Genomic DNA, 24082 nt, shown 5'->3' with positions numbered 1-24082 from the left:
TAGGGAACCAAAGCCATCCTTTGGGGCCTGAGCTGAACTCGGGTTAATAGGCTTAGTATATTTATAGCTCTGCCCTCCCCTGCCCTGGTAATGTGCTTGCCCAGAGCTGTGGTCTGTAGCACACTCTGCTGTCCCTTGATGGCTGAAATGCTCCTACATCTTCCTGCACTTGCATCCTAAATTGCCATACTAAACAGTGACAGTCCCACAAGAAGATCAGTCATGCTGCGGGATCCGAGAGACTTCCCTGCTTATCATGGATGCAACCAAGAAGATCAAAATGTCTAAGGAGCTAAGGGACGGTGATGGGACTAGCAGTTCCTGGGCTAGATCCTCCCGGGGTGGAGAAAAGGACAGTCTGGTACCTAACCCACCTCACGAGAACCCTCGTTGGAATGCTGCAGAGGACAAACTCTGCTGTCACTCGTAAAGCTGAGGGTCACAGTGACACATGCTGGCTGCTACTGGGCCATAAAGGCCCACAGTGGTGATGGTCTGACTTACTGCTCCCTGGGAGCACAAGTCCAAGTTTCCAAAGGCAGGGAAGAGACTCCAGCCTAAGAGGCAGAGATGTTGCCCCACTGAGACCCTCAGAAAGGGCATCAGCTCCCCTGGGACGCAGATTTTTTAGGGCTGCATCCTTCACTGATAGCTTCCCAAGGGTCCTGATCTTCCCTAGCTAGAAAGGGGGTTTCCAAAAACCTGTGATGCAGCACATTTTACTAAGGGAATCAAAGAATCATAGAATGGCCTGGGTTGAAAAGGACCACAATGATCATTTATTTTCAACCCTTTGCTATGTGCAGGGTCACCAACCAGCAGACCAGGCTGCCCAGAGCCACATCCAGCCTGGCCTTGAATACCTCCAGGGATGGAGCATCCACAACCTCCTTGGGCAACCTATTCCAGTGCCTTACCACCCGCTCTGTGAAAGTCTGTTATTTCCTCTCCCCTCTCTGTAGCTTGCAGAAGTTATCATATTTTTAAAAATAAAGACAAACCAAATTACAACTTGCTTTCTCAAGTAAGAAGTCTGATGATAGACCATTTTGTGCCACAACAAGGCTATGGTTAAAATCTGCGTTAAGAACGACTTTTTTGTTTGTTTACACAAAGGAACTCACCCAGAAACAACAGCTTGCAAAATATTTTTCACTTGACACCTATAAAGCTCACAAATACAAGCCCACATTTTTTAGCTTTTCAGTAGCTCAAAAATAGCTGGATGGATTTCTTCTGTTTCTCTTCTCTAAGCATTTCCACTTCAGGATTGCTGCCCTGAATTTCAAGCTGAATTCTGGCTACAGAGCCAGAAGTAGTGTTCTCCAGCTCAGTCTCAGCTTCAGTCTGCAGGAGGTTGGGAAAACATCCCAGTGATGTCATCAGTGATGACATGCTGGCCCTGACTGTAACTCAAAATCTACTAGCGGCCCCTTAAGGAACTGGACAGTGGGCTGGGTGGACTCTTCTTCTGATCCCTTATGTCTAATTCTATGTTCTTTACCCACAATACTAGTTGTGTAACACTAGAAAAAAGTCAGGAATTATGTCATTTCTTTTTTTTTTTTTTTTTTTTCTTTTCCAAAACTAGACATTGAAGGCACTCACCAGTTTGGCATAACCTCGATGATCCAGAATGAGGTTTTCTGGCTTGAGGTCCCTATAAATGATTCCTTTGGAATGCAAATAGGCAAAAGCTTCAACTACACACGCCGTGTAAAATCTGGTTGTTGAATCCTCAAACGAACCTCTATGTAAAACAAGAAAGGGAAAGACAATAAAGAGATTTGTCCATGCAAGACTGAGCTGTTAAAATATGTCCTTATCAGTGCCATTGTAGTGAAGTCAGGGCTAGATTCTTGCAAGGAGTGAGCTACTCTACCTGTAATTAATCTATTTTTATACTACCTATAGCTGAACTCACCTTTAAAATTTATTTTTCTGAACAGCCTAAAACCATACAGTAGGCCAGCCCAACCTCTTCATTTACCAGACTTCATCCTGCTGCTGAAATATCTATACAGGTCATAAGAATCACTTAGTATACGGAAAGTGACTGCTATACTGACTTTTACACATCAATTTATATGCACATCATATCAAACATTTGAATTTAAAATGTTTTCTTTTACATTTTGTAAAAAATAAAATTTACAGATAAATATTTTGTAGGCAAAAGGTTATTTCTGGATAATAATCTTGACTCTTGGGTGAGAAAAGGATTTTGAGCTATGGAAATCAAGAGCTCCCATAATAATGTTCCTGACTGAGACAAAAGACAGAAAAAACACAGTTGTTGGTAAGTGTTAATCATAAATTCAGCATAAGGTGCATTCTCAGATGCTGGTTTCAGTACAGTTTGCAAGGAGTTTTCAGAAGCACAACACATTCCATTGCCTGCCTTGAGCTGGTGGCTGAACTCAAAGGCAGCTCTAAGCTAGATGGCAGCAGAACCACAATTTATAGCTGAGAGAATTCAAGGTGGAATTACCAGGCTCTGACAAAGATGAAGAATACATTCCAGCACTTGCTAACTTTGCGGAGTAGCTCATTTTAATGGTCCAGAGATGGTGTTAGGAAAAGGAAAGAGTTATAAAAATTCATTATGGAAAATTAATTAAAAGGAATTTTATATTTGCTTTCTCATCAATCTTTACAATGCATTTCCTTTGCTTTTCAAATGTAACTAAACTGTGTTCCAATTAAATTCTACCACATGGCCGCATGTGATTTGTGCCCGCAGTGCCGTCATGTACCACACACACTGCACAGCCACCGCCCTCTTCCCTCCACACACACACATCCAAACCAGAACTCCACAAGCTCAAATCCTCTGGGGGCAGGAAATACCAGCACCACATTTGCTTGTGCACTGCGACATGGTATTTTGTTATATGCTTTCAGACTTTCCATGGCACTTTTGTGTCCCAACCCCATGGTGCACAGCTATAGCTTCAATATATGATCTTAGCTCCCATGCTGGTGACTACCTAAATCAGTTCCAAGTGTATTCTCAGTAGTAACTGGATTCCCTTTGACTCATTAACTGCATAGGAGAACATCATTTCTTCACCGTCTGGGGGACGTAAATTAAACCCAGAATGGTAAGACCCAGGTTTTGCCCATGAAGGATAAAGGCTCCTGGTTATCTAAAGGCATATTAAAAAATGTTCCACTTGTCATAACAACAATTGCTTAAAACTCACCTGTCCCTGAGAATTGTCCAGAGCTCTCCACCTAGACAGGCTTCCATCAACATGTACAGGTACTTGCTGTCCTTGAATGTCCTGTAGAGCCTATGGGGAACAAGAAAATAATAGAAAATTCACAATAAAAGTCAAACACCAATCATTCCCACTTCTCACAGACCATGTGCTTCATGTCAGGAAGCACAAGAATGAGGGGGTCTTACAGAGCTGCTGCTGTGCTTAGGGAGGTCAGTTCAGTCCTCATCAGTCCTTTGCATCATGAGGGAAATAATTCAGCAGAGAAGGATGAGCGTTTGAATGAAGTGTATTGCAGCAAAAGGAGAGGTCATCATTGTTCTGAGTACTAAATTGTCTGACATTTCTAATGGCATAACCTGACACTTGGCTTTCCAGATTCTCTTGAAAGTTTCCCTACCACTTTAGTTATGTCTATGTAATCTTTTTCTTCACACTACAGCTACAGCTGTAGATCTGCTGTTTTAACCATTTCAAGGAAGTGCTGTCTGACTTTTCATTTCAGACCTTAAAACCACTGAGCTGATCAACTAAACAGAACTGCTGACTTTTAGGTATCTAAAAGAGCCCTTTCTCTTCCTCCCATGGACTCAGTGTAAAGGAAAACTTGCCTAAAGACACATTCATAAACCCATCCTCCTTCTCAACTGTCATCCAAAGCATACAGCGAAATCTCAGCTCTGTGTTTAATGCGATGGTTTAAACAACACAACTAGAAAACTGTGGAAATGAGCACAATGTGGAATTCATTGTCAGCTGCTTTATTAAATTTTAATATCAAACTAGTTCTCCCCCCCAGAGCTCTGAGGTTAGCAGCAGTATCTCAAAGACCTGCAGGAGGACAGGAGAAGGAGAAAAGGCTTTGGCAGGGGAGGGGAATCTATCAGGTCTTTTAAGTTAGTGATAAATACAGTTCAACATTTTGTAATGGGTCTATGTGATAATCCAGAGGTTAAAAAAACAATTAAGAAAGTGATGTAGGCAAGGCTTTGGGTATGTGCTGATTAGGACAGGGTCTAATGCTGCTGCCTGGATCAATCCTAATTTGCCTTGCCTTCATGTGCATTAGTGGTTACAGGAAAAAAAAGGCAAATCACTGAATGCACTCAGTGCTTATCTAGTTGTGAAATATTCTGTACCTAAAATATACTATTTGTGGCCCAAAGAAAATTTAATGGAAGAAAACTGAACCTGTGTTTCAGAGATTCTTTTACTGTGATATTACCCATGTTGACACCTAGAACCTAAAACCCCAGGTATCTGTCCCAGAAATGCTGAAACAAACTAGCTGACCATTCCGTACAATTTACGAATTACGAATAACTAAATATTTTAGATAGTTTGTTAGTTTAAAGGCCACTGAAATAAGGCACTACTTTCTCTAGCTAAGGCAGCTCTACAGAAAAACTACTTTCCAGAAAACATTAAGGGCATCAAATCTGGCCAATCAAATGTTGTTTACTGACTTTGATAGGAGCACGAAGTTTACACATGGAATGTACAATGTGAAGTATGAAACCACAGTATTTCAGCAGATCAAGCAGTCGGACGTCTGAGATGTCACAATACTGGAACTCATTCCTTTATTCATTTTCTTACTCATCTAAATATTTGTAGAACTCCTGCAGGCATCTGTGGCTTAACACTTCACCAAATCCACACAGTGTTTTGTTCTGTAAAGGGGCTTTACCCCTTCACCAAATCCACACACTGTGTTTTGGTCTGTAAAGCTCTCAGTTTTAGTATCAGTAAGTTTTATTGAGGGTTGTTTGGCCTCTTCTGCCATCTTGCCTGGTTTAATGCATTTAAATCACTTTAATAAAATACTTTTCCAAGACTTTTCACAAACAGCTTAATGACGAAATAGGAAAATATTATTTCAGTAATGTTGTCTTCCTCATCCTGATATCCCAGTGACTGTGTCCCTGTTTCAAGATCATTTCAAATCCACCTTTCACCCAACATCTCAAAACACAATTAGTCTACCAAAATGGTACATTTTTTTGCAGTACCCAGAAAAAAAATTAGCTCAGCTACAGGCCTGGCCCAAAAAAGGGTATAAACAAGCTATGAATAAATTTAAGACACAAACTAGGAGACAATAACAAATCCCTTTGGAGCTGCAAGCAATGGGGAAAAGGAGAGTTTGATAAATCAGTGAAGATTTTCTAGTTTCCAGCCTATGCAGTAAGTTGGGCTTTATGGCTTAAGTCCCATGCCAGTGCAGGATTTCCAAGGGGTAGTAAAAGCATCTAGAAGAGGCTTATTACTATAAAGAACAGGAATTAGTGCACGATATGGAAAGAAAAGAGTAGACTGAGTTTGGGGACACTGCCTTCATCTGAATCGCCTGCTTTATGAGTGGTGTTTCACAGTCATTTTATGTATGTGCAAGTAAAATTATATAAAGTATACCATATCAATACATATATAGTGATGTTATAGGTTCAGACTGGCACAAGAGACACATATGAATGAATGACTGGACACAGCAGCAGCAGGTAAGTGAAGTTGGAGGAATGTTGGGAAGGCTGCATAATCCTAAAAGCTGGGTTTTGATTTGATTGAAACTGCCAGGCCATGAAACAGAGGAAAAGGTTGTTCTTTCACCGTGCCTTCTTGTAACCTTTTCCCTTTTTGGGCTTAGTTTGGAACAGGAAAAAATTTGGTATCATTCATTGCATCACTGTTTCTCAGCACTCTGCCCTAGACCTGTGGCTACTGCATCCTTTTTTTCCACTTGCTTATTGAAGGAGTAAAAAAAAAAGTGAGAATGAAGAAACTCTGATGTATTTATCTTATTAGCCATGAACATAGTGGCTCTATCAGCAAATGTCCGTAGGCTCAGCCTTTTATTTAGGAATGGGTATTTTGGAAATGGTGTCAAGATATCCCTCCAGTCTGCTGCCTGTGTGTTTCACCTCCCTTTACATCGACATACTAAGCCAGCTCAGCTTCAGAAAATAGATCTATTTGCTGAAATAGCCTGCAAGGTATATTTGGCTCTAGCCTAGGTAACGGGAGAGTGTTTGTGAATCGAATGTTACAGTGTGAAGGAAACTGCAGCTGGGTACGATGTCAGCGTGCAGTTGTCACCAATGAATCACACATAGGTGAAGCCTGGGCTTCTGGGGAATCCCAGGGATCAGGCAGGCTTTTAGCCAATGCTTGCAGCAGTTCTGCATGTGTAGGAAATACCCCCTTAGCAGCTGATGGGTGACCGGCTCTGCCACACACTTGCCCTTGCAGTCTGTCACAGGGTCTGGTTTCCATCCTGAGTTAGTATGCCTCTCTGGAGCTCTTTTTGGGAGAGGGATCTATCTCCTCCAGCAAAAGTCAAAGGCTTCAGGCATCCTGAAGCATCCTTGGATTAAACAAGATGTCTTCCTGTTAGATAGCACCAGTTTAGGGAGATGCGTTACTTCGTAAGACGTTCTGACCCAGGGTTCTGATCCTGACCTAAAACGTAAGAAACTGTCTCTGCTTCCTGATGACAGATAGTCATAATTTTAAAGCATCAGAATACTCAGCTGCTAGGGTAAAAACAAATAAAAATGACTGGCACCTGTTTTTATTCACTGAAGAATTGCATTTGTTTAAGTTTTCAGGAGGCATATGATTTTAGCACATTTACTCATGATGAGTCAATGGATCCTGAATTGAAGCTAATGAGCTAGTATACCCTAAAGAGTAGTACAGCTATTTATTCACATGACAGCGCAGGATCTCCAAACATTAAACCCTGCTTTCCAGCTTCCTTTTTGTGCCATGAAAATTCAGAATGAAGAGGAAAATGCTTATTGAGCAGGGCAAACCCTGAGTTGCAGTGTTTGTGCCTACACAGAGCATCACACACTGCCAGCAGCAAACTCTGCCCATGCTCTGTGCTGCTGGTGGGTTTGCTCCAGAAGTCACACAGCCATGTCAGCAAGAGCCCAAGCAAACCAGTTAAGGCACAGGTTTAGTTTAGGTTTGGGAAGAAGTTCCCCATTCCCTATGAGCCTGGACCTTATTCTATGAACTGCATTCGCAGTCACTAGCAGGAAGCTAGGGCTGAAGTGTCCTTTTAATGGTGCATAGGTTACTCCTATGGGATTTGATCAGCTTCTGTGGCTGTGCTCCAGCATGGACAGATGGACAGTACCTCACAATGAAGTCTGAGTGCGCGCTCTGCATGATCTGCTTCTCCGAGCGGATGTGCTCCTGCTGCCTCGTGTCCACTATGTGACGTTTCTTCAGGATTTTCATCGCAAACGTCTTCGTCTCTTCACTTTTCAACTGGACCTTGGGTAAAGAAGGCAAATACGCTGGTTAGAAGCAGGGTCCTAAGCTAGCTGCATGGGCCCACCACCCTACCTTCAGAAAAGTTTAAAACCAAATTTCCTCCTTGGAAAGCACCATGTAGTTGAACAAGAGCTTGGCTGTAAAGCCAGATTTCTCAAACCACTGCTACTCAACCCAGGTAATGCTGATTGCTACGAGGGTATGCTGTTAAGTTGAAAGGCCATTTCCAAAACTTATTGTTGAAGGGAAAACACAACTATCAGCATTACTCTCAAGTCAAAAGATGTTTCTAGCTAATGTACAGCTTTCATGAAGTCTTCTATAAGTAGTAACACATGCACTGCCTCTGATTGGGAAAGGCAGTCCTTGGATGTTTTTAAAAGATGAGTAGAGCTGGCTTTATAACTGCACTGCTTTGTCACGTCTTTACTTTTAACCTTAAGCCTCAGACACTTATTTTTAGCCCAAATTCCAGAGATGAGGCTGAAGGGAAGCTGTTTGCTTGTTCACCAGTGTTACCCTGGTAACTTCTGAGTCTCAAGACGTTCCCAGCTCTGAGCAACAGGTAGGAATCCCCGAAAGAATGACAACTGAGTCATCCTTTCCATTCTGGACATCTTCTCTTGTCGCTGAATCATAGAATATCTCAAGTTGGCAGAAACCTCCAAGGACTATCAAGTTCAGTTCTGGGCTCCACACAGCACCACCCTAACCCTATGTCTGAGAGCAGTGCTCCAGCACTCCCTGAGCTCCGGCACTCAGGGCTGCGCCCACTGCCCTGCACAGCCCATTCCATGCCCACCGCCCTCTGCTGCAGACCCTTTCCGTAACCCCCAGCTGCCCCTGCCTCTCCACACTAGCAAACAAGAGAGAATCTCATCACAGGCCTACGAAGCCTCTTAGTTAGCTCACATCACCACCACAGACCTTGTTACTGCCCGCTAGAAACGAAGCTGAACAACTTCACGACATGTAGTTTGCATGACACAGTTTAGGACTGTAGAATTGAATCGAGTCAGGAAAGAAGACAGAATGAACTTCCTGATGTCTCACAGCTTTCCCAGAACACCTGTGGACATCTCAATTTTTGCAGCTTTGCTACTGTGCTCAGAAAAGCACCCTGCTCTTGCAGGATCTGACTGGCAGGTCTGTATTCGCTGCTGTAGGCACAATACTGGTGTGCTCAAGTATGCATGTTAATAAGTATGTATGTACATACATATGCACGTATTTATCCTTTTTTAAAACCACTCGGGGTTTCTGTCCTCAGATTTGTGAAGATTCATTTTCCCTGCAGCCACAAGTATTTTCAGTCCCATGTAAAACTTGTTTTTCCAAAGGCACAATTCTGCATTTCACACAGAGACTCAGAGACTCATTATCTTTGCACAAAGTCTGTGATCACCATTTAATCGTCATGGAGACAGGATACCAAGGCCTAAACAATCCGCATAAAATAAAGAAAAACATTTTCCTTCATCTCTGAGGTTATTTACTGAGTTCTCTGGTTATTTATTGAACAGCATCAGTACAATGATGCTCTGCTGTACAACGATGCATTTTGACCAGAATGAAATTCTGCATTTACTGCAGACTGAAGATGACAAAAATGGTTTTGGTTTGGGGTGAAGGCTTTTTCTTAGTTTCTTTCATTTTGAATAAATGGCATATGAACTTCAGTACAACTGTTTGAATAAAGTTATTTGACATTGATCTAAATCAAAGCAGGATGTTTGATGGAAGTAGGAAGATTAGTGAGGTGACACAGAAAGAAATGATAATGAAGTAAGGAACAACTTATGCTGACTGCAATTTATCAAATCTTGCAAAAAAAAAATCCGTTTTTATTATGATCAAAAAAGTATTTCTAGAAAAACCCCTCTTGCTTTTGATGGCAGTTTTGATTGCTGGACTTCCCTTCAGATTCACCCATCCAATGAAGTGAATCAAATGCCAACAAAATTATTTCAAGCAAGAGACCATGCAAATTCATATCATGTGTTACAGATCAGATCTGTTTTCTTTTAGCACCTATTTTTCACAGTTAGGTTGTCCAGAGACAAGCAATAAGTGAACACGAGAGCCAAGAAAGTAGCTCTGCTAGCAGATTTGAACACTTCTCAGGCAATCTGAACAGGAAGCACTGTTAATAAAATTATATTTAGCACTTCTAAACTTACTCAGAACACAAATCCCTAGTTCTCTAATGTTAATCTTTATTAGACGTCAGTGTTAAAAATAAATGTGACAACCAAGTGGAGTCTCAGATTGCTGCATTCCAAAATTATAGAACAAAGGGTAGGATGAACAAATCTCAATTTGTCCATTTCTGCTGTATCATTTCAATACCATAGGTTTTGACTGCTATTTCTTCCTTAAAAAAAAAAAAAGAAATAATAAAAAAAAAAATCCTGTTTTTTCAGGATGCTTGTATACGTCCAAAAGAAGTACAGGGAAAGAAATTACTATAGGGAAGCAAAAGGCAGATTTGTATTCAGTATTTATAATGTCATCATTGCCATAAATGTTTAAATATAGAACAAACGTGCAACCACAATTAGCTAATACAAGACTCTGACCTTTTGCCACAGGAGAATTGGATAAATTTTCCATTGCTACTCATGATGTGCTTGATAATGCAGAGGATTTACAAGAGTTTGAGAGCACGGCTGGATTAATTTGCATTAAATGTGCTGATGCACTGAAACATACCACTGAGGTACTCAATCTAAGGCTTAAATTTTGGATAATCTTTTTCCTATGTATTTCTCTGAGCTCATTGTCCACATGGACAACGAATCCTGCAGACTTCAACACGTCTTATTCTCCCCCTTGGTTTGGGGTTTCTGCTGCTACTGCTGAATGTGAAAACTGTGATGATGTCTTTGCAGTGTAAAGCTGGTGATCTCCACGTCATTTTTATTATTCCAATAAACAGTAATATTTAATATTAAGCTCCTGATAGTTTATAGAAAACAAACAAACAAACAAAAAAACACAAAAAACAACATGTGTCTAACCTTAATCTCATTTCTAAAGTAGAAAAAAAATCCAGAAGCTACCTGGATTTTTTACTTCAAAAGAGAAGATTCATGTTGAGATGCTGAGAACGGGCTAAGAACACCCTGTCCTTCAAATGTAATAAAAAATGATTGCACATGAAGCCACAAAACCACAAAGATTTTGTCTCTCATCTCAGAAGGAGCTGGATATGCCAGGCAGGAAGCTCAGCCTTCCAAACAAACCCACCACAAGAATCTCCTAAATGCTTAAGAGAAGAGGAAAAGCATGCAGTTTTCCAAGGCCGGCAGCTTGCAGAGGAGCCATTTTTGCTACACACCAGGGAGATCAGCGCTGACACAACTTGAAGAAACATCTTAAATATCAAAGGCCCCAGGACTATTGATTTGGTGGAGACCTGCTGGAGCCTCCAGTTTCAATCATTCTTTGTTGAAATGGTTGACACAGAGTAACCATCAGCCTCTATCTTTATCTGCTTTTTTTGCAAGCAGAAAGAATTTCTGCCCCCTCCTCTCAGATTTTCACTCCACTTCTCACTCTGTCTTTAAATACTCATTGCCTTTTCACCAGTGCAAAATTCTCCAGAATGATCTCTCTGGGAGATGCAATGCAGTAAATGGTTAGGGCACTGTATGCCAGTGTAAAGGTCCACATTCACTGATAAAATTGAAGTTGTCTGTTTTACTGAAACGGTGGGGGGAAAAAGAAAAAAAAAAAAAAAAGCAGGCTGAACAGCAAACCTCTATCCTATTTGGTGCAAAAATCCCCAGAATACTGAATGCTTGTAAACCTATAGGTGCTACTGAGGTCCCAGTGGGACTCCCGTATGGTGAATCTGTGTGACATCTTGCCCTGTGTTAGAAATGAATCTCTGGAGGGAGACATAAACCTTTTCATTTGTTGAATGGGAATATATTACCTCTTCAAAAGACAAGAAAATTCAATAAAGAGCATGGTTAAATAAAGCCAAATGCCACGATGAAGAAGTGATGTACAAATCTAGAGACAGGAGAGGTAAAATTGATTGGAACAGGTCATTTTGTAGGATTCTTATGCAGGAAATGATCTGCATCTCAGTGACAAAAATAACAGCAGAAATCTTGTCTATAACTAAATGAGTCCAGTTTTGAAGCAAAATATAATAAAAAAGACATAGTTGTTTGTATTTTGCGTACATAGATATTTTGCCTATATGTATAAGATAAATACATGCATACATATTTTGCAATATATTTGGCCCAAGTGTTGCAGTGATGGGATAGATGGGATATCACAGTCAGATTTGGAGCCACAGAATGGCTGCACTATTCTGTAGGTACGAACTGGGGAGGCTACATGGGAACAATCAGACTCCTGCCTTTTATCATATAATCATAGAAAGGCTCGAGTTGGAAGGGACCTCAAAGTCCATCCACTTCCAATCCCCTGCCATTCCCATTGAGCCATTGCCTCCCCTCTCCTCTTTGCTATGATTCAGCATGATGCCCGTGCCCAAGTCAGCAGGCACTTTTTGGCAGCCTGAGTCCTCACAATGAGGCGACCCAAACAGATGGGTCACATACATTCAAAGAAATTCCTTGAAGAGGATCTGAAGTCAAGTCAAGGAAATGGTCTTCATTTTGCTGCTAATAATTTCTAGTCACAGGACTACATTCAAGTTTTCAGCAGTGAAAAACATGGTGTTTAGGTAATGGTGTTTAGGTAAAGAAACTTGAAAAAGTCCCTTATGAAGTGCAGTGAAGATGTGTTGGTAGAGCGTTGAGCAGAAGCGGAATGCTGCAAGGATGGGAAAAGATGCAAGCACGGGTGAGGAGAGAACAGGAAGAGAAAAGAAGTGGAGAAGGAGATGGAGAAAGAGAAGGAAAAAAATCAGGACAACAGAAGAGATCCAGTCTCCCTTCCTTATTTCTAAAGGGCTTCTCCTGGGCTTTCTGGGCTTGCATAGAAATACTGGAACCACTCCAAAAATGTTGTTTTACTTTATGATGTACAAACTTCTGCAACTTCTGAAATGCAGTGCATTCAAGGCCTGATTTGTTACCACAGCTATAATTCACTTACAAATTAATATGGTTTTACCTTAGTGCCTTTTTAAGCTTTTTGGGAAAATTGGAAACAAAATCTAAGGCTGAAAGAAAGAGCAAATGCATGAATCTGAGTGTTCCTTATCCTTCCTCTTTCTGTTTCTTTCTCCCTCATCATAAGTTTATCTCTCTCTTCATATGTTTATTTATAATAAATTATATATGTATGTGCATTATATAAAATAACAGTGTTAGCAATTTCTGTGCAACTTTGGTGAGAACTTTTCAGATAAAATATAAGCTGACCTTTACACTTCGATAAATATTCACCAGATCTTTGAACAATCCCCAAAAGAAGGTTTTACTCTCAATGAGGATGAGTGAAATACTTCAGCCTTGTCATATTCCAGACATAGACTGAGGATGTACTATTTTGACTACCCTGTCTTCTATTCCTGTATGATGTCCTTGGAGGAGTAGACCATAAAGAATCTCTCAAATTCCCCTTTATTGCAGATGTTGTGCCTCTGGGTTGCAGTTCTTACTTGGCTGTGGGTTTTCCAAGATGCCCTACGACTGTGCATTTTCCCTACAGAGCTGCTACAGATGTCGTCCTCTGTGATACTCTTGTCCAGACACTTAAAGCCATGAAAGACATGAAAGAACAACAGACTCATGTACATGAAAGCGGGCCTGAACACACTTAATCCTTCCTTCATTTTTGCAGCTAAAATTAAAGTCACACTGAAAAATCCCCAGATTCTAACAGACAGAATGGATGTATTTGAACATGGACTTTTTCAGTTTCTGGACACTAGGATCACAAAAACTTTGCTCATAAGCTTCAGAGTGTTATGCTAATCCTCAGGGCAGCTGGCCTGGCTCCTAGCTAAATGAGAACATACAGTGAGCAGAGTTTTTCTGAGTAAAAATATTTATTTTACTCTGGAGATGTGGCTTTTCCTGAATGCTCAGCAACAGTGATTCTTTAGGAGCTGGCCACAGCCTTTTCTTGAAATCTTCTACACACCACTCACAGGCAAGTTCTTGCTGCTGCCGTCTGCTGCTCAACACTCCCTGTGGGCACAGTGATACCTTGATACCAACAAAGATGGTACTTAGGAACTTTCCCATAGGACTTTTGGTAGTTGCAGTGTGTGTGCAATATTTGGGAGGAATGTAGAAATCAGTGCTACCATGAAATGTGAGTATCTTTGTGTCACAGCTTGGGAGCTGAAGTGCAAATGCTTTTGCTTGCTAGGCATGTACATGGTCCTTTATTTTCCAGATAGATGCATCTGAACCAACAAAAATAGCAGCAGCTGTTGCTGAGTGCAGCACTTGGATTGCACATAGGCTAAGGAGAAGGCTAACTGAGATCCCCTAATCCCAACAGCTGAGCTGCTGCACCAACCAAGTGGACGCTCTTCCCCTTAGCAGAAGAGTACAGCCTGTTTTAAGTATTAAATATGTTTATGTTCTCTCCGGATGAAACAGACTTCCTCATAATAATACTCGTTGCCTTACACCTTGCTTTTATTTTTTATTTCTTGTTGATAGGGAACTGGGGAAATATCTTGTGCATATTTATGCTTCAAAGTATTTCAGATGTCTCCATTAAGAAGATACTTTGCGCATCTCCTTTAGGAAGGATTTAGCTGCTCTCCTGACCTAAGGCTTAGAGAGAAACCGTAGCATGCATCACCAAATCATAACAAGCATGCTACCCTGTGCTTCTTCTTATATCCTTCCCATCTCGTGCATCATGTCACACGACAAATTTTTGGTTAGCTCCATGCTCACAGCTGTTGGAAGAAGAGGTGGGATAAGTTCACCTGCTCTAAAAACAGCAATGTGTTTTTTGGGGTCCATGTGTGAACAGCCACAGTGATTGCACTGGATAAGACCAGAGACTTAAACAAATGATCTCAAGATAAAAAAAAAAAATCAAAAAGTGTGAAAAATAAGTTTTAGGGATACACCAAATTTTGAAGGCTGAATCAAGAATGAATTATAAACAGGCAGCAGAGTGGAAACTGTCCATGCTGGTGTCCTCATTTGCTTTAAAAACATCTCGATCCAACTGCTTGGTAAATCACTACCACATCCCACCACACAGCACAGTCTGAGTTCTATGGGACTCCTTGGGAAAACAAATTGCAGAGTTATACTCTATGAGTACACATAAGTAAACACAAAATCTGTAACTCTAAGTTTTGATCCCTGTACGGAAAATTGCTATTCAGTGCTTGACAACATGTACAATTAAATTTTTTATAAGCAAGGACATTGGGAAATAGATTAAAATCGGTGCCTTTCTCTAAACCCCAGAGGTAAATATTATTTTTCAAAAATGTCTAGAAGGAAAAGGCTGAAAACCTGTGAGGAATGTAAACTGTTTCATGCATAAAATCATTTCAATAAAAAGTAAATATCAGAAGAAGGGTTGTATAGCTAAAATGTGTTAAATCTAATGGAAGCATTCACTACTGTGGTTTCTGGAAAAGACCTAAAGCCTCCAACGCCATGCATGATTTTGGCCACACTCCTGAGTTTGGCTTTGTCTGCAAAATGGCACCTATTTCTGTGTCTTACTCCTATCTTCAGCCTGAGCCCAAGCCTTCAACTTAACAGCTCGAAACCTCATGAGGACCCTGATGCTGTTTGATGGGCAAAAATAGCACCTCATTTTTCCTGCCCTTGGCAGCATCCATTCTATTAACAGACAAGCTCCAAGAATACAAAATCATAGAATGGCTTGGGTTGGAAAGGACCTCAAAGATCATCTGGTTCCAACCTCCCTGCTGCGGGCACTGAAACATATTTCAATCTACAAAGCAACACTTGCTCAGCTTTATTCGAATCCATAAAGAATTAAAAATTAAGGTAAAAATAAAGAAAAACAGAATCTTTGCTGTCTTCCATTCCCATCTGAGAGTATCATTTAAAGGTTTCAAATTAACACTTTGCACATAGTCAAGAAGAATTGGCCAAATCTTCAAAGGCAGCATTTTTCTCAGCTCCACAATTTCATTGTCATCTGAATGTGCTCAGATGCATGATCTTCAAATCCTTCACTAAAACATCGATTTTCTCACCTTGACTGCACTCAAGATATCCAATCTTTCAAAAGGAAGGAGGCCAAAGGATTTTTAACAATTAAAAAATTAATATTTCAAGGATCTCAAAGAGAAGACTGATCTCCATAATGAGAAGCTTCATAATAAGCTAGAACGAAACGACAACTACGGAATTGGAAATTTCCACTAATAAATGTCTGAATTATGCATCTGTCACACTATTGGAAGACAATTATAGGGTATTTTTCCTTGCCATCCAATTAATTCACTAAAGCTTTTGTTTACAAAAAAAGCTAGAGGCTATAATAAATTTGATTGCACTGCATCGTCTGTGGCTAGATTTTTCTTAAAACATAAATAAAAATGAAAAATGCCATACTATCCATTTAAGAAAGGTCTCACATGCTACTAGTGAAATTTGGCAGAAATCAAAGCTTGTTTGTGCTGCATATGTCTTTATCAATTTCTATTACAAAGAAATTTAGTTTTTAGTGTCCATCATTAAGATGAGATGATGTTCTGAGGAGGACTTCAAAGGCATCTGTCTAGTATACAGCACCATTAACTGCTTTCATTAATGTCCTGGATAATAAAATAAGGAGAATATTATTAGCTTTGCACATACTAAAGCCAAACCAGAGAGGACGGTAAGTGCTTTAGTGAAGAGCAAGGGAATTCAATTTAAATTTTACAAATTGCAGTGATGGCTTGAAATAAAAGGGACACAATTCAGTCACAGCACAGGCATTTTGTTGCAGCTGTCTTGCTTGTCCTGACCATGGGAAGGCCCATGTTAGATAAAAGCACTTAATTTGGGGTACTTCTAAAAGAGAGGAAACCATCTGGGGAGTGAGTAAACATGATGACTGCTGCCCCAGAAAGCATGAATTACTGGTAAAACTCAAAAGAAGAACTATTTTTCCTGAAGAAGAATATTTCAGTGATAACAGTCTTATGTGACAGCATTCATGTGATAGATCTTCAAATGTATACAACCATACTGTAAGGAAAGAGAAGAAATTGCCTCCGAGTCTGCTTGAGATAAAAACAACTTAGGCTGGCTACAGCTGGGAGGTGTTAAATGGCAGGGAGGCTTTTCTTGCAGCAAGGAATGGGTAGGCACTGGGATAACTTGCTTTGGGAACCTAATTTCCTACAGACTTTCAATGTCATATTATTGGAGACTGGTTGGATGTATTTGATTCTGCCACTGGATTAGAGGTAATCTCTTTAGGTCCCTTCCAGCCTGAAATATGGGCTGGAAATGTCACTGACTTCTGCAACACCGCTCAACATTTGAATGTCTGTCAAGCCAGAGCTAAGTGTTGGGCTCATCCTCAATCTGCCAGTTTCCACCACTGCTTCCAGAATGCCCTGAGCCATGTGATTGGGTGTGGAAGGACCATACGATTTGTACGGTTTTGTAATAACAGGAGCAATTTAAAATCTCCTTCCTCCATCTGAGCGATTGCTCAAAGCAGTAACTGAGCACATCAATAGAAGCAAGACATGGCTGCAGGCCTGGGGTGATTCCTAGGCTACCTGTGCTCAAGCATCACCTACATGAACTGATTTCTGAGCAATAATTACTCTGACCCCGTACATTCAGAAACCCTCATACATTTATTTCACAGCTGTCTAATATAATCTTGATTTAAATCCAAAACTCCTGATGTGGAACAGATGATTACAAATATAAGGCTTACATTAAAAGGAAATTAAAGAACAAAGACAAGAGCAATAAAGTCCAGGAGAGATGATTTATGAAGGCTGAACACACCTGACCTACATCTCCATGCTCTGCAACATGGTGCTTTCCAGGACACAAACCTGAGACAATAAATTCATTCGTTACTATTGTGTGTTATTGAGGTGTCCAGATGTCAACATAGAAGATATTCAGCTGATACAGTGCTCGGAAGACGAGTAGCAAAAAATAGTGGATGCCCTCAGTTAATCTGTGCTATGAAAACCAAGGATCCCAGTCCTATTATTTCCCTTCTGTTGTGCTATGGATGGAAACGCAGGAGGGCTGCCCCAGGAATGTGGCACCAGGCAGCCCAGGCAAGGCTGTAGGCTCTCAAAGCTGCCTGAAGCTGTGGCAAAGTCCAGCTGCAGAGGAAGGTGCAGAACAAAATCTGTAAGGACAAGGCATGTTGTAGAGGCATCAGATAGCCATTAAAAATCCTAGCCAGCCACATACAGCAGCAGTGCAAAGCTACATACAGCAGCAGTGCAAATGCAGAAAGTAAAATGACCTAGAAAAGGTTCCAGGAGATATGTGCTTACTAGGACTGGCCACCACAAGAGACCATAGGGATAAGCTTTCTATTAGAGGAATAAAATCAAGACGAAAAGATATTTCTGAGTGTCATCTCCACATAATTGAAAATTGCTTAAATAACACGCTGTCTGGCCTAAAATACACGTACCAGCATATAAATTCACTGATGGGATGAACTCTAAAGACAGACAGCATACACAGTGATGCCCGGAATACCAAAGCTTATTTACACAAACCACGCCTGAGCACTAAAACGCAGGCAAATGGGAGCATTGTTTGGCCCTGGCCAGCAAAGCAAAGCCCAGACATTCCAGCTTGCAGCCAGACACCACCAGCTTCAAGGCTATGCAGATACCCAGGGGCTTGCCTACAGCAGCCAAGGTGGAACTATAAAAACCCTCTTCCCTAAAATGCACTTGGTTAATTCGATCAATTTTACTCTTGAAAAGTGCAAGAAATGGGAATGTTTCTCAGGAACAAATTCCAGCAGTGCTGTGCACTAGTACACTTAGGGAATAAAAGAGTCAGGTCCTGCACTACATTTAGCATGAGTTCATTTATAGTCTTGAACCATAAAGAATATTTTCTGTACACACAGTGTACAAAATTGTACAAAGATGTACACTGTGAGAGGTGGCAATCCTAGGCTCAGTTTTGATGAAAATAATAGTTTCTTGCTTTGATAACATGATGACCTCACTTTCCAGTAGTCAGCACTGAAACAGTAATTTGGAAAGGCAATTAGTTTTTTAAAGCCAAGAGAGTATTAAAATAGCTTTTCTTGGTAATGAAGAAAAATAATGAAATCCAGAGCATTAAGTTAAGCTTTTCAATATTTTCATCCTTCTGTGTGTAATTCACTATTAATTAGGAACAGCTACAGTCTCTTTAGCAGAAGGATAGGACTGCTTAGTGATGTAATCCATCTTTTTTCCTGAGAAACCAAAATCTCACTAACTGTAATCTAAGGTTCTCTCTCCATGCTGTCACTCCTAGTGACTAAGTGTATGTTTTTATCACATCACTACAGGAGCAGTACGCACAGAAGCCCTTTGATTCTTTCACATCTTCCTCTTCCCCATCTCCTTTCTCTTGAATACTAAAACACCTTTCCCAAAGGAAAACTCTTCTATTTCTGTCCTCTCCTCCTGCACGTGGTAGGATCACAATGCAGGGAACAACTGTCACCACTCCACGTGAGCAACTTCAGTGCTACCAACAAAGTGACAACAGGAGACCAATAAGGGGAGTGCTTTAAGCTGATGAGAAGGCTGGAGGCTCTGTCTGATTCACCGGTGTACTTATAATTTGCCCAGAAAATGACCTAATAGCATTTCCCTGCTTCTAAGAGCAAGGCCAAGGGATAGTTAACTCAACCTTAAAAACTCCTACAAAGGTGATGGGAATTTTTCTCCCATTTTCCCATCTTGTAGGTGGTGTTAGGGCTTCTTGGGGGCTTCTGATATTTGGAAATATCTGAAAATGTAAGTATTTCCACCAGATTCTGATTTGATAAGTTGAATTGACAACATGTTCATTATTACATTCATCTTATTTACTTTTTGTCAGCATCTTAGAGCTTACAAATTAATTCTGACTGTAGCCCAAGGTAGAGGACTCATGACCACCAATAACACAGTCCAGTTTTCACATCTGTGTGGCTTTAGGGTTCCTGGAGCAACCCCTCGTGATAACAACCTCATGCATCCTCCCCTGACGTACTCAAAGCTTGACAATACACCTCCAAAATAAAAGTTAGAAATGAAAATAAACCTAGCAAGCTCCTTCCCAAGCTGCAGAACAAGCCCCACAGCATTGGGTCCCTTGCTACAGGTTAAGTGGGGTTGAGAAGCTGATGGTGTTGCTAACTTAGGAAACAAATCTCCTGAGCTTTATGATGTGGAAGGGCCTTCAGGAGGAAGGTTCAGAGCAACCTGAATTAAACTCCTGCTCTGAAGTGGCCTTGGCAGCAGATGACTACAGAAGGAGCAGGGAAAGGGCATGAGCTCTGGTCATTGCCTTCCAAAAAACAGTTGTTAATATTAAATCAATAAACACAGAATAAAGGAAAAAGGGAGAAATCAAAGCTCTCACTGATGTCCTCTCTTCTGCATTGTTTCACATAAAACCAATTAGGAAAAGTTAGAAATTAATCACACAGAAGACTGAGTTGGACTTTTAACATAGAATTTACCCATCACATCAGGAGTAATTACCAAAACACTTATTTTGCAGGTTTTCCAGATCTCAGCATTAAGGGCATAACATTAAAAAGTGCTTCAGGCTCCCATACAATTGCAGAGCAAGGATTTCCAGTGAATTTTGTGATGGTAACAATAACTGCTCACTTTTCTGCCTCTAACTTACAGGAGATCCTAACACACGGTACTGGCATTCAGTATCAGAAACTCCTCCTTGGTTAGCACGCTGACGTAAACTAAGCTCCTTCTTTCTATAATAAATTTTTGTTTTTATGTTAGATTACAAGTGTGCACATAGCGGCTGCCTTTCTGGTCTCCTCTTGCTCAGACTTTGCTTTAATGAATTGGATAGATCTAAATCCAAGCAGAGCAAAAGCAAGCTCAGTTTTTGCCTTTCCACCAAAAGTCAGCAGAGAACATTTTTCTATGAGTTGTTATTACAGTTCAGATATTCAAGCTACAGCTTTTGTAGATCTACATCTAGACCTCAATTAGAAACTGCTCAGAGGAACATCAAACAATTATTTCAGTTTCGGCTACGTAAGATTTTAGGTTTCTCTTTCAATTTTAACATTGTATGACTTGTTAAATGTATGACTAGGTTCTTGTTAAATGGCAGTCAATGTCATAAACAGTTCTGCTTCAATGTATGATCACTTGGAGAGAAAAGTATCCCTCTCTCCTAAAATGAGCATATAGATTTTTCACATTTACTGCAGACTGTTTGTTCATTCAATTGTATCTACCCAGAAATATGATGCGGCATTCTTCAACCATTAGAAAACGCAGAATCCTGTCACATACTTCTCTTCCAGGAATTCTGGTGTAATAATGAAGAGCAAAAAAAGCACTCATAACACAATACAGGTTCCAGACACACACAGTTCAGAGAAGAAAAGGTTACCTACCAGTTCAACTCGTCCGAAACCTCCGACTCCAAGGGTGTCAATGATGTTGAAATCAGACAGTTTCAGGTTGGCGAAGAAGGCAGCTTCGGCTTCATATCTGGATTTTTTTATGCGAAAAAATGGAAATTTCTTAGAGGTGCAAACATGAGTACTGCGCAATACTGCACCCGCATGGCAAGAGTGGGGAACAGTCTTTACCTGCTTTATTTCCATCTTATCTCTTAGAGTTTGATTCACGCTCATCATTTCACTGGTCCCAATTAGAGCATAACTCCAATTTGCACGGTTTGCAAAGTGCGAGAAGCAAATGTACCTACTGCATGCCTACAATGCACATATCTGGTACTGTAATTCAGCTCCAGCCACCCAAGAAACACTACATTTTGACATTTTCTATTGATCTTCTGGCAAAAAGAAGGTTGGCTTTTTTTTTTTTTTTTTGAGTATTCTTGGAAGAAAAGTCTCTTGTACAAGTTTCTCTTATCCACAGGCCAGCAGTACTTTCTATAAATGTTTATTGAAAGTGGCAAGATCATTAAGGTCCCTGGAGAGAAATCACAGCCAGGTTTTATGAAATCAGATCCGATAAGCTGAGGGCTGGTGTGCAAATGCCTGAAATGAATGACTTCAGTCACATATTAACATTCCTACAAGGATATCTTCACTTCTTTTCCTCCTATAAGCTCAACTTGGAGTAGAAATTCCAGCCCAGAGGTCCCAAAATCCAGATGCTCTCTCTTTAGCTCATGTGCAACTGGCTCGTAACTGAAGTTCACGAAGTTCTTAACTAGGGAAGCATGCAAATGCAACACATGCAAGCCTGCCAAAATAAGCTTCCCATGACTATCCTCATGAATATGATTCCTCAAAAATAGCTCCTTGTCAAGGTTTGTGGTATTTTTAGAAAAGCTCGGAAGGGAAATGGATGATCCACCCACTCCATAAAGTTTGACATTCAGCTGCCGGAGGAGTCCCCGGGCATGTACAACCTTTGGCTTATCAGTGACACAGACTTGTATGGGAAAACAGCACTGATGGTATCATGAAGAGAGGCATGGAAGGTGGAAAGGGGCTTACAAATTCAGCTTTCGGTGTTTGTCTTTAGCATATTATCTTGCAATTAACAAACAGGTCGTAATCCACTGTTTCAGCCAAACGCTTCATTTGAGCATGATAAATGCCAGAGCAAAGATAAAATATCATAGGGTTAGCCATGAGCTACCTGTCTTTTTAATGTATTTGATCCATCATGCCTGCCTCTGATCTAATAAGTAATGGGATGGCATTGATTTGCTGACTTAACTCCCTTCTAAACAACTTCTTTATTCTATTTACATCTGAAATGGCACTGGGGGAGAAAGTGGTAAACACATTTGTGGTAAAAGAGAAGAATGAAGAGAGGTGTCACAGAAGGTGAGAGATCACACAGAAAAGCCTGAAAAAGAATGCAATAAAGCACAGTTTTATCCTGGGGGGTGGGGTACTGTCAACAAACTAGATAAGCTCTGCTTTATTATTTATACTGTCACCAGATCCCCTCAGTGACCTTGCTCCTGTGACCACAGCAGCCTGACCGCATCCAATTTTGGAAAGTAATCAGCTCCCAGCCCGCTATGAACTTGGGATAACCTTGAGTGCCACGGCTGCTTATTGATCACTTCACTCTGATGATCAGGTGCGTGCGTGTTAAACCCAGAGCTGAATGAAGCACTGCTGAGTGAAAGACACATTGGTACATTCCCTTCTAAATCACAAAAGACATCATTTTAGGGGTGACAGTGCAATGAGATCGGATCTAATTTTCATGATGAATGTACAGATAGTGTATGAGTATCTTTTGCTTTCCTGACCAGTTAAATACTTCTAATGATTTATAATTGCTAGAAAGATGAAATCCCAGCTTGGAAAATTTCCATTCAACAGCAGAACAACTGAGGCAAAACTACTTGCCCAAAAAGCAGTGCTAAATTTGCTCAAGGCTTGGGATGCTAGAGGAAAGCATCCTTCCAGCTCAGGGAGGCAGGGAACCAGCGATCCCCTCTTCTCTGCTGGACAAGCCGTGAGGATTGCTCAATGTTGAGCAAGGAGAAGACGGCACATGCAAAACAGCAGCATATCAGAAGGGCTAGGGTCTCCAAATACAGGAAGGAAGGAGGAAAATTATCCTGAGTAATGGCTATATGAAGACGATGCACAACACACATCATGTGACATTATAGGACAAAAGTAGGTGAAATGTGCCCCTGTACTGGCAGGGCAAGCAGGATGCTAGCTCCAGTCCCTGCAAGTTTCACCAGTTCCTCTGGAAATGCTAAGGCAATGAAGCCTACAAAACAAATTGGACGCAGTTTTCTAGGCGTCTTGGAAACAAAAGAAATTCAAAAAATACACCGTGAAAAAAAAAGTGTGAAATCAAGCATGCAAGCCCTTCACACGCTTACTAATGGCAGTCACAGCTGAATTCTGTTTTATCCCCAGCAACAAAGGTCAAAGTCCCCTTTCAAATCAAACTCCTAGAGACTAATAAACCGGACTGACATACTTCAGTCATGGAAAGCTTAGGAGTAAATCTCTTCAGTCCCTTAAATAATTAGTTTCCAAGTTTGAATATCCTCAAGTCATTAAGTAAGTGACACAGCAGAGCATAATCCACATCCTAAAACTTAGAATATGTGTTCAACTGTCATATTTCAACTTTGTTCATTTGAGCACATCACTCTCTAAACAAAAACTACCAGGGCTTTGAGGCATGCCCTTTATAAAAATCTAGGAAAATATATAAGGGATATCTTAATTTTAACCTACACTGGGAGAGCAGTGCAAAGAAATACAGAAATTCCCCAAAAATATTGGTGTGTCTATAGGAATATGCTCAGATCTGCTACATTCAGAGGATGTTTGGCATATTCCCTGGGAACATAATAGAGATAGGATGAATGGCAGAGAAGGTCTGACCACACCTGCAAGCCAATAGGGAAATAACACAGCATTTTGTGGGAAAAATATCTGTGTGTCAGGTCAGGGCATATTCACTCTGGGCACTGCTTTGCAGATGC

General features: G+C 40.7%; 1 protein-coding gene across 4 annotated transcripts in view; it reads right to left on the bottom strand.

Annotated features, from left to right (window-relative positions):
* The window catches only part of PRKG1 (protein kinase cGMP-dependent 1), a 392537-nt gene that overhangs the window by 10116 nt on the left and 358339 nt on the right, over nucleotides 1–24082 (bottom strand). For all 4 annotated transcript variants that reach the window (XM_042862969.1, XM_042862970.1, XM_042862973.1 and 1 more), the window contains exons 10-13: nucleotides 21027–21123; nucleotides 7369–7508; nucleotides 3207–3296; nucleotides 1609–1750 (exon numbers count right to left, since the gene is read on the bottom strand). In XM_042862969.1, coding sequence (XP_042718903.1) covers nucleotides 1609–1750; nucleotides 3207–3296; nucleotides 7369–7508; nucleotides 21027–21123 — 469 coding nt within the window. The remainder of the gene's footprint in view (nucleotides 1–1608; nucleotides 1751–3206; nucleotides 3297–7368; nucleotides 7509–21026; nucleotides 21124–24082) is intronic.

The sequence above is a fragment of the Lagopus leucura genome, unplaced genomic scaffold (assembly GCF_019238085.1).
Source record: "Lagopus leucura isolate 7727_CA_CO unplaced genomic scaffold, USGS_WTPT01 Super-Scaffold_739, whole genome shotgun sequence".
In the NCBI taxonomy this organism is placed as follows: domain Eukaryota; kingdom Metazoa; phylum Chordata; class Aves; order Galliformes; family Phasianidae; genus Lagopus; species Lagopus leucura.
The sequence above is the reverse complement of the archived record's forward strand: the minus strand, read 5'-3'. Positions and strand labels throughout refer to the sequence as shown.